Raw genomic sequence first — 11,681 nt, 5'->3', positions numbered from 1 at the left:
GGTTTGTTGTTCTACTCTATACACAGAGGTCCCTGAGACAGGTCATGTTTGCTACATACACTCATGGGAAATGCCCCCATTATCAGCATCAAACAGGCAGAGACAATAGTATCAGGAAGCACAGAACGCTGAAAGACAGAGGCAGATGACGTTAAAATACAAACAGACTTTTATATTTATGCTGTAACGTGAAAAGACATTTAATCATTCATGTAAGATAGCCTAGTTTCTGCCAATAAAATACTGTGGCAAACAAAAGGTTCACACATATCTGCAAACGTAACCTGTGATCGTATGTTGAAACAAACCAGGAAATGTTTGGTTTTGTGGGTACCACTCTATCTAGAATTAAACAACAATTACAGTAAAGCTGCTAAGTAAATGAAATGTTTTCTTCACGGGACGAATACAGTCTTTTGTTTAAAAGTAACATGCTTTTAGACCTGCACAGAGCGCTTGTTTAATTGTATGCATCGTGAAACTAACAGTTATACAATTCGAAAAATAAAGCCGCAAGCTTGTGAATGTTTAGTCACTTTAAATTGTATGGGCTTTATTTTTCAAAGTGTATCAACATAAATGCCGTGATGTGAATAGGGTTACCAGACATCCCAGGAAAACTGTGATTGTCCCAGTTCAGCATTATAAGTCGTTTTCAAAGGTAAGAAAATAAAGAACAGTTGTTTTACTGATATACAAATGTATACAATAACTCTTGCTTCTTTAAATATGCAAATTTTCAATGCTCCGGTCCATTTCTGACCGCAAAATTAAATCTTAATTAGTACGGGATGACCATCTTGAAATAGAAACACAAGTGACAAAAATGACAGACTACTTGTTTATTTAAACACTTCCGCCTCTGTGTTTTGGAGAGTGGAATGTTTTCACACAAGTGGCGGTTGATATGATGAGATCGGGCATGCACTACAATTCAGGGGCTATGCGCAAGCATACGGGCCAGAGACAGCCTAGGTCATGCTTATGTGTATACACATGGTTCAAGTGAGAAGAATTTTTAATCTGATTGAATAAGGGTTAATTAAAGACTGGTGTAAATGCTTTGCAGATATGGCCCAAAGGGTTTAGGCATAGCAGTGACTCAGATTTCACATAGTTTGACCTATGATGTCATAGTAGAGATATGCTTTACTTTGAAGAGTGAATCCCAATGTGATCTGTTCTCAAAGCAGGTACAAACAGTTGTTATAAAAGCCATCCCTTTTTTTAAACCCCTGTAGTCTAAGGGCCCTTTCATACCTAGTTCGTTTATGAAGAACCAATTTAGAATTAACTTACAAACTATCAAATGTTACAATCTCTATCCTCTAAATGAGTGGTTTAAGGAAATGTCAAGGTATTTTGTCAGTCCTGAAGGCATAGTCTTCCCATCAAGAAGTATCATTAGTGATTACCGGTATCACAATGGTAGTTAGATTGTGACTTTTCTTCCGGGTAATTAGAATAATCCTTTAGTTCCTCCTTGGGTTTGAGCCCTAGAGACACCAAGGTGAAAGTTTCAATAATTCACCTAAACAGATTTTATACTGTTAAAAACAAACATGCACTTTACCCAAATTTCACCCACTCACAGGGGATCCCTCTACTTTTACAGTGATTCTTACAGTTCAATGAAACTAAAATATATAATACTCCATTTCTTAATAATAAACTTTACTGTGCTCCAGGGGATATTCAATGCCTTGGAAAGGTTTTTATATCCTACCCCTGATTGGTGCTTTTGAAGAACCTTATTCCGGATTTGCTTTGAATGTTCCTTCGTCTTTATGATGTAGTTTTTGTTAGGAAATGTACTAACCAACTGTGGGACCTCCCAGAGATGGGTGAATTTAACCTGAAATCATGTGAAACACCTTAATTGCACACAGGTGGACTCAACTAATTCTGTGACTTCTAAAGACATTATGGACTTTTTTGTGTTGATCAGTGGCAAAAATTAATTAATTTAATCCATTTTGATTCTATGTTGCAATACAATAAAATGTGGAAAAGTCCAAGGGGGTGAATACTTTTGAGAGCCACTGTAAAAACTTTTTTTTCTTCCCGTTCAGTACCACTACACTCAGTGCTTGGAACAAGAGTAAGGTGCTCCAGCACATAGCCTACATATTTGATGTTCTTTATATAGTAACTTCGATTTATAAACCAAATTTATATCAAGTCTAAGAAAGTCCATTGGTGGTTCTATGGTACAGCAAAATAAAAAGTGCATCGCTTCGTATATGTTATTGAAGTGTCAGAGTCTATCGCATCGACAGCAGGGAATACAAAGCCTGGATCTACAGCTGTACCATGAGCTGCATACAGATTGGACAGATATGTAAATACTAGTTTATTAAATATTGTGTTTAAAATAGATACCTTTTCGAAACTGACTGTTAAATATGCAAGGTATACCGATATTGAAGTATGTGTTACTTATATAAAGAGCATAAAATATGTAGGGAATGTTAAACCTCCTTATTTTTGTAAAATACTGCATGTTTGCAGTTAAAATGCAAACTAAGTTTAAAAATGAGTTTACATGAGGCAGACCTTCGTTAACTCACATCTACTGTATACTTTTATTTTTTCTAACATCTAAACATCTGCAATTTTGAGGTGGGATAATGTAAATTAAAGCTCAGGATAATAGATGATGATATTATTATTATTATTATTATTAATAATCATCTTTATATAGCCTTTCTTAGTGGACCACCATCACAAAGCGCTTTAAAAGATAAGAAGGTGTGTGAACTATGCATCAGCTCCAGAGTCACTTACAAGAAAGTCTCACCTGAAAGGCACACAAGGAGGTTGAGGTGGGATTTGAAGTGGGTACCTCGTGGATATAGGCCTGTTTCTTTAACCACTGGACCACACAGCCTCCTAAGAATAAATAAATAAGATTCTTCTGCTGCTGGTAGCTTAAGGAGACCCTAAGACCACCATTTTTTCTGCCTATTTTTAAACAGAATCAGAATGCCATATAACTAAGTGTGTAGCAGGTGAAAAAAACTCTTGAAAGGGCTGTAGCCAGTCAACTGATGAAACAACAACATCTCACGGGCAACAATCTGCTTGAATCTCTACAGTCTGGTTTCCGACCACATCACAGTACTGAAACTGCTCTGCTCCAGATTGTGAATGATCCTCCTTGACCTAACAGCTGCTTTTGACACCATAGATCATGGCATTCTTGACCGTCTTCAGAAGTATGCAGGAATCTCTGGAACCTGTTTCTTCTGGATGTCGTCTTGCCTCTCCGGACGCATGCAGCCTGTTTCCTACACTGGGCGCAGTGGTGTTGCAAACCGAGTCACTTGTGGTGTCCCCCAAGGATCTGTTCTTGGGCCCCTTCTCTTCAATATCTGCATGCTTCCCTTGGGTCACCTTATCCGCCAACACAGCCTATGTTTTACTCTTATGCTGAAGACAACCAGCTCTACTTAAAACTGCCATGGTCCGGCTCTCGCTTGCATTCAAAAAATCAAGGCCTGGATGTCTGCCAATTTTCTTCAGCTGAACACTAGCAAATCTGAACTCCTTCTAGGATCTAAAACTCAATATAGCTGCCCTGAACCTCAGACGCTGTCTGCTGCTGCCTTCCCCTCATTAAGAAGCCTTGGTGTATTTTTTGACAGCAACCTCTCCTTTGAAGCCCACATTTCATCCGTGGTCAAATCTTCCTTCTACCATTTTTGAAACATCTCCAAAGTCCGTCCCTACCTTCACTCCCAGGTACAGAAATACTTTGTCATGCATTTTTCTCCTCTCGACTCCTGCAAGTCTCTATATGGTGGTCTCCCGGCACACACTATAAACCAACTACAGCTAGTTCAGAATGTCTCTGCCAGTATCCTTACCAATCGTGATCACATCACGCCCCGTCTTGCCCAGCTGTACTGGCTACCTGTAAAGTTCAGGATTATTTTCGAAACTCTCCTGCTCACCTACAATGCTCTTCATCACACAGGTTCCGAGTACCTCCTCAACCTGCTGACTCGCTATGTCCCTGCCCGCAAGCCGAGGTCCTCCGACTCTGGACTGCTTGTTATCCCCAAGCAAAAGTGCACTGCATTTGGATAACGCTCGTTTAGCTTCATGGCTCCAACTCTTTGGAACTCTCTTCCAGTTTGGTGTGTGATGCTCCCACCATCGCTCATTTTAAATCAGCTCTCAAGAGCCACCTGTTCTCTATTGCGTTCCATGCTCTTTAAGCCTGATATTTGCTATTAGCCGCTGTGTTGCTGCTATTATTTCATGTATTAGGCTACTACCATGTATTATGCACTTTCTACTGTATTATGTTTTTTTTTGTTTTTTTTACTGTACATCATGTATTCTACATTTCTCTATTTAAAGTATTATGGATTTTCTTGTTACTGCATCTTGTAAAGCACATGCGATGGTGGTCCACTATGAAAGGCGCTATATAAAATAAATTGTTGATTGAATAAATCGTTAGTAATCAAATAAATGAATAAATAAACCAAGCAACAAATAGTAATAACAATAACAAAACAAACAATATATTTTTTAAACAACTGCAACGAGAACAATAATGGCATAACTGGTTACATTTCCAAAAAATAAAAAATACATAAACAAAAAAATTAACCCAAAAAGTCCAAAGTTCAAGGTTTGTTAAATATCCAGGTTAAGAGAGAACACTGAAGTAGCATACTATACACAGCCAAATCATTTGGAATCAGATAGTACCTCAATTTCAAATAATCATTTGTACGACTTCCATAAAGGTAAAAATAACAAAAATAGAAATATAATGCTGGTTGATCTCACCCGTTTTGATATAGTCCAGAATTAAAACGGAACTGGTTAGAGTGTTTAAACAAACAGCACCAACAAAACAATCCCATCCAGAAAAGGGAAATCCAATAATCCAGAATAAAGAATACTAATGCACAAAAAACATGAACAGCCAAAAAGGAAAAAGTATCAAAGAAAAAAAGTAACTACAAATGTAAGTTAGCTAAAGACTTAAAAAAAAAAAATAGTTTACACAAAATGATTCACTAGATTAGTTCTAGTGTAAAATATACAAAAATAAACTTAATGTTCTATTTTCTTCTGTTATTATTTATTTATTTTAACCTGCCTATACCTGGACACAAAAGGTTTATTCTACGAGAGACCCCAAACATTCCCTCTCCATACCTCACAGTGTGTCTCCATCTTTCTAAATGGAGTTTTCTAAAAACAAACCCAGGGCCTCAACTCAGGCCATTAATTACTGAGACAGTGTATAATTAGTTCTGTTATTTGCATTATAAATTCAAGTTACAGAATTTCATGAAATGAAAACAAGCATAAATTGCTAGCTCTTACAACCCTTTTAGGCTGTTCACAAGCATGTGCAGATAATTGGGAATATAACAATGTATTATGGCGTACATTATTCTTAAGAGTACAATTATAATTTTAGAAAATGACTGGACATAAACCTAACTACACCAAAGTCTTGCATATGAGAAGAAAGGTTTGGAAGTTTGAGGGCTGAAATGCAAAGGAGCAAAAGTTCTGCTGAGAGTGCTGTATTAAGCAGTTTCATTTTTGCTCAATTGTGAATTCTTTACCTTAACAAAGAAATTCTGCAAAAGAAAAAAAGAAAGTCAGAATGCAGAATTACAGTAACTTAAATACAATCTTACATTTTGAGACTGTAATGACTATTTATAAATGACTGTACTTTGTGTAATGTTTATATTTTGTAAATTGTAAATATGTTGCTTTATTATTTTTCTTCTAACAAAAAAGATGAGTCAAGATTGTTCCAAATGTTCCAGATTGTGGGACAAGATATGCCAGTCCCACAAGCAGCCTGAAAAAAAAAAAAAAAAAAAAAAAAAAAAAAACAAACTCTTGGCACTGTACTTACTTTGAAGTGAGCGCGTATTCTTGGAAAATTGTAAAATAGTATTTGAACTTTCAAGAAAGGTTATCATTACGAGCTTGTCTTGGCTTCACGAGCAGAACACGGGTTTGCGAGGGAGGGAGTGTTAAAAAAAAAAAAAAAAAGTAGCCCAGCCCTTTTTTGAAAGATTTCCTGTTTCGCTGAAGAACACTGACTCATATTAAGCCAGGATTTGGCGTATTTTGAAAGCTGCACTGAGGCAGCAAGGAATTGAGTGTTTATGCTGAAGGCTATATTTACTGCGAGAAAGTCAAACTGCCTAACTTAAGACATCATTTGGGGAACTTTTTTTTCTCTATTTCCATCAAATTTTTTATGAAGATCGAGTAAAGAAATTACCGGATTTTCAATGAATCCATTTTGGTTTCACGTTTTCTTGTGCAGTTTGACAGTCTTTGCTTGCCCGTCTTTACTACATGGCATGGGTGAGCTTTTACTTCTGTTTATTTATTTATTTATTTATTTATGTATGTATTTATTTATTTTTAAGACAAACGTGACGGTGGGTAGACTGTTTTATGGTTAACATTAACAAAACAATACTATAACTAACAGCAGAATAGAATTATCACGTCTAAAGATTTACTTATTTCTCAAATGTCATAATCATTCATAGGAATTTATCACAATGCCATATAACTAAGTGTGTAGCAGGTGAAAAAATAGTTTCGGTGCTCGTCTAACTTCTGATTTAAGTGTTTGCAAATGGCTATTTAAAGTATATTGCTTAGGTCATGTTTTGTTTCAAAATACTGTTATCAATATGTACTGTTTAGCGATGACTGAAATCAAAGTTGTCATACCAGGTTGTTACAAATGGACGTCAGCAAAAAACGTTTTATTTGTTCACTGTACTTACAGTAGTTCTTACCCTTAGGTAGTTGCAGTATACGTGATTTTGAAAGAATACTAAGATACCAGGACTGTACACTAAATTATCCCTCTCAGACTATAAACATCTAGGTTCGGGGATAAAAGCCAGAACTCAAGGAGGCAACACGCATTCCTTTGCTAACCTACATGAGAAAGTGTCAGCTGTACTGTGGGACTGGAAACTAAAGTGTACGTGTATTACAGTAGCAATTTGTTGAGGGTTTTATTAAAGATAATAGTCAAATAAGTGATACCTTTTGGACTAATCACAAGCTTTCAATTTAGGTGAAAGTAGAAAATAGAAATTGATGTTTACATTCAAAGATGGCATCTGAACAAAAATAACCCATTTTGAATCACTACGGGTTATTTATTTTTTTGTTATTGGCATTGTTTATTGTGTAGCCACACTCCTGAATTTCTTTTTTCTACACGATTTTTCCTTACAGTATTACAATTGTAGTGATTCAAAATGGGCCCTTCTTAAAGTTCTGAGGTCACGTTTAAATGTAAACACCAATCTCTCTTCTCTACTTTCACCTGAAGCATAGACCCCTGAATATGGAAAGCTTGTGATTAATTACTGTTTAGTTAGTCCAACAAAATGTATCACTTTTCCTTCTCTTTGTATATGGACAACGATTAGAGACAAAAAGATGTAGAGTTACAATGCCTCATTGTAAAAAGTGCTGTTAAGAAGTTGATGGGTATTGATTGGTCTGATTATGTTAATTGTAATTTTTATAGTATATTTTATACTATATTTTTCTTGTGCAACAGTATCTGAATGTAAGTGATGTGAACATTTAATTTGCCACTTGCTGTCTAATGTGCATGTCTTTCAGAGTCATGGCTTTGTGTACTGCACGCCATGGCCTTGTTGTTTTTATATTTATGCTATCTGAGTACATTAGGGTTATCCGCAAAGGACCTAAACTGATTTATAAATTGCACCCTAGTGTGAGGAATTGGTGCAGAATGCATCAGTTACAAAATATGAATCTTCATTTAAAAATGAGCAGAGATCCCAGTCCCATTACTACTGTACTAATGTTGATTGCTGTCCACTCACTCAGAACTAAATTAAACCACCAAAGGAAGGGGTCAGTAGAATTGAGTGACCTGTAATATCCAAATGGTTTTTAAAAAAAAAAAAAAAAAAAAAAAAACTGCGTTTCATCGTCTTGACTTTGTAAAAACTTCCCTGACAACAAAAACTTCCGTCAAATTAACCAGGTCACTGGTACGTGAGGGGTTTACAATTTTGGGGTTATGTTTTGACATATCTCGAAAACTTATTGGTTTTCACAGCTGTTACTGTATAGAGCTTTTGTTTTACCTGCAGTTGGCCCTCCTAAGGTATGTTATGGCAAGGAAATAAGTAACCTTTGGCTCTTTCCTGTTACAGTGCACAGTTTAAAAAGGGGTCAGGCACACTTCATAAAACATTCAAGCAGATAGCAGGTAGACACTGCAGACAGGATAGCCTTTCTAAAGGGAGGTTGGAACAAGCATGAGCAGATCATATCTTGAGCCCACATGCCATGAGCAGGGCGCACTCCAGCCTTCCAAACTAGAAATGCTACAGTTCAAGTCCAGACAGGCAGTCTCATGAGAACCAGGGGGATCACTGTCTTCCTTTTCATTGTCTGATCATTAACCAAGCTGCAATTATAGGTTAGCCAACCCCACGTTATCCCTGACTCTATTATTTATTTTAGGCTGTAGCAGATATGCTAAACTACAGTCACTTACATTAGTAGTCCTGATCAGCTAAGTAGGTGAGCTTTTGCAAAAGTGGCTTAGGGTGCAAAGTTACACAGGCAGCTACTTATAAGGTCAACTACTGAACATTTTACTCTTTAGCCTCTAGCCTCTTTTCTGAGGGACTGTTGTGAAGTCCCTGAGATTCTCTGCTTTCCAGTGATTGCTGCTGAATCTCAGCTCTCACACAGCTTATGTTGGTCAAGTGGACTACATACTTTTACATACAGAGGGGATAATTTTACTGACATTTCTTTATTATTTTTTAATTTTCAGAATTTTTCTCAGTAGTGTACTATGCTTTCTCAGAATGTATGGTGCCATTAATTGAAATGTAAAGTATATGGACATTTTCACATTGAATTCAGTTTAATGATGTAAACATCAAGTCATGATACATTGCACACTCAATAACCCTTAACTTAAAATAGCACAGCTGCACTGATGCATAGGAATAAGTTGCAAATGCATCATTGATAATGTTTATGTATATGAATTCAATAGGAAACCACATTTTAGTTACATACACTTAAAACAAACCATTACTGTACTCAGTAGTGAAAGCACACTTGGTTTCTAATAAATATACAGATCTTAAAATGTTTTTTTTTTTTTTTTTTTTTTTTTTGCTGTTGTTAAAAGACTTAGTGAGTAAAAAACAATGACATTCTACCTGATTTGAGTTGAACCTTGAAAAATATAAAGAAAGGTGAGGCCTTGGAAAGTCTTCTGCTAAGTAAGCTTCACAGGAGGGCCTTGTCAATACAATATTCATAGATGTTCTGTATGTAATGGGGTAAAAAAGAAAATGTTCATAAAATAAATATTTAGAAACTTACTGCTGGGGAGAAGTACTGTAGTTACGTAAAAAAAACCTAAACCAGGTGGAAAGTAACATAATGAGACCTATTTACAAAACTTTAAACTTGTATGTCTGTATTCATTTCTATTATTGTTTCTACATAGATCATTGTTTGCCATGCTTCCCTACAAAATGTGCTTCTGAAAAGAGAATTATATAATAGGATAGTAAACAAGCAGGCACTGTAACAAGTATTACATATCAGGAAAATGTAGTTGTACAACATAATCTGTTTAAGCAACACATTTTAGAAGTCAATTTTTTTTTTAATAGATTAAACATTCTGCTGTGTCGTTTATCGTTTAAACTGTCGCACACATTTCAATTAAAAAGTATCATTTTATATTTTACTTTTGTATTTATTTCAATCATTTAGTTTTATCATACACTAGGTAAATACAGTGGTTTACAATACGTCAAGAAATTATAAATGATTCAAAGTATTTTAATCAATGGAAGAGCCTCATAAATAGTACGTTTGTGGTTAAATCTTTAGTAAAATACTATTTGGAATGTGGGACCTTTAGAGGGTTTCCTGTTTAATTGTTTAAGCCTCTCCAGATTTTTTTTTTAATGAAATTAAGTGTATTTTTCTTTTCTTTTTTCTTTTTTTTTTATATAATAAAAACTTTGCTGGCTGTATCTAAAGAGACGCTCAAGCTCATTCAAAACTTTCTCTTTTAATAATCTTTATAGTGGTGAATGTTTAAGATTATTAAAATAACCTCCTCTAACTTTAAATAAAGTTTGAGCACACTCCATTGTCATACCATATATTAGCTTCAGTAACTTTATAACTGTATCCCTTACAGGTATACTGTGCAGTAGAATTTTTCAGTTTCACTAAAACATTTCCTTCACTTTGAAAAGCCTTTAAAGATACAACACAACAGAGCAGTCCTCTTCAGTTGGTTGTCTATTATGTTGGTTGACCGATATAAGCTGCCCATGCTTAATTTGCTGAGCAGAGAAAGTCCCTTTCCTGCTGGACATATGAGGTGTCAACCAACCTTACTGAAACTGTGGCACGATTAAGTACAGTTAGGAGCATCAAATGTCATTTTAAATGTCAGTTTGCAAGCATTCTAAATGCTCCAGTATTGGGTTATTATGATTTCTCTAAATCTGCCTTTGCCTGGCTTTAACCATTTTTGGAGAACCTTAAGTGCCGGGACTGACCAGCCTTTCAAATTCCAATCAAGTCTATGACATTTATTTTTTTTTTTTTTAGCTCTGCCATCCCCACCTCCTCTCTACGGCAACAATTGAATGGTAACCGTATGGGAGTATGTCATTAAAGTTGCACAGTACTGCTATTTATTGAAGGTCTTAACTGGTAGTAAGTGATTAGTTCATTATTCAAGGTTTATCTGCAACCACATGCAGTAGCTGTATACCTGTGTGGTCTATTCAAAGTCTCTTATCATGTGTGAATGGAGCAGGAGCATGTGTCCTTGGGAAACGCAAACTGAACTGATACGACCAGAACGAACAGCAGCTGTTTTAGTTTGTCAACTTCCAGGCTTTTCAGAGAGTGAATGTGACTGTGGGAATTGTTTCCATGTAAAACTACCCGCTGAAACAATAAATAGGAATGCCCATGTCTAATGGAAGCGCATCTTCCTGAGTTCTCTAGGGTAAAACTGGTTTAAAAGAAGCAGTTGAAGGCTGCAGAAATGTCCCATTTGGCAGGGGACAGCCAGTCAGTCCACTGGTATTATTCTGAGCTGCGGTTAGTTCATTATTCATGTCTTCAAGAGGCAGGGGCTCAGTAAACTTGTCTGAGGCTAAGCCTGCAGCACCTTTCCAAGATTTTAACCTTTTAAAGGTTTTGTTTTTATTCAGTGCATTTTATAGGATCAATTTATAAAAATGTATGACCAGGATTTTTCTAAGTGGGTTAATAAATCACCTCTGTGGGAAAACACTGACTGTATTAATAGATCCACTACTGTGTAGATAACTAAAATCACTGCTTTGTCTTATAAGCTTTAAACACTACATTCCAGATTGAAGAGGTATAGCAATGCATCCTGATGTATAAATACTTTAATAAATAACAATCTGTTAACTTTTAAATTTAACAAAGCATAGGACACAAGCATACTGCTGTAGCCAGAATTGTTTTGACTTTTTTTTTAATAGCCTTCATAGTGTCATGTTTCTGTGTTAATTACTTGTTTATCTGAATTCAAGAAATAACACAATACATACTCTTTGAAAGTTAATTGCGATAAAAGTTTG

At 35.8% G+C, this 11,681-nt stretch overlaps 1 protein-coding gene across 3 annotated transcripts in view; it reads left to right on the top strand.

The window, feature by feature from the left end:
• Positions 1-6,087: 6,087 nt before the first annotated feature.
• LOC121314717 (TGF-beta receptor type-2-like) overlaps positions 6,088-11,681 on the top strand; it is a 38,332-nt gene continuing 32,738 nt past the window's right edge. The window contains exon 1 of one of the 3 annotated variants that reach the window (XM_041248287.1): positions 6,088-6,363. In XM_041248287.1, the coding sequence (XP_041104221.1) occupies positions 6,288-6,363 (76 nt within the window). In that variant the 5' untranslated portion in view covers positions 6,088-6,287. Of the gene's footprint in view, positions 6,364-10,688; positions 10,777-11,681 lie in introns of those variants that run through there. The other 2 variants (XM_041248286.1, XM_041248288.1) reach the window with 2 other exon arrangements.

The sequence above is a fragment of the Polyodon spathula genome, chromosome 4, assembly GCF_017654505.1.
Source record: "Polyodon spathula isolate WHYD16114869_AA chromosome 4, ASM1765450v1, whole genome shotgun sequence".
NCBI classification, from domain to species: domain Eukaryota; kingdom Metazoa; phylum Chordata; class Actinopteri; order Acipenseriformes; family Polyodontidae; genus Polyodon; species Polyodon spathula.
This window is presented reverse-complemented; position numbering and strand designations above follow the sequence as displayed.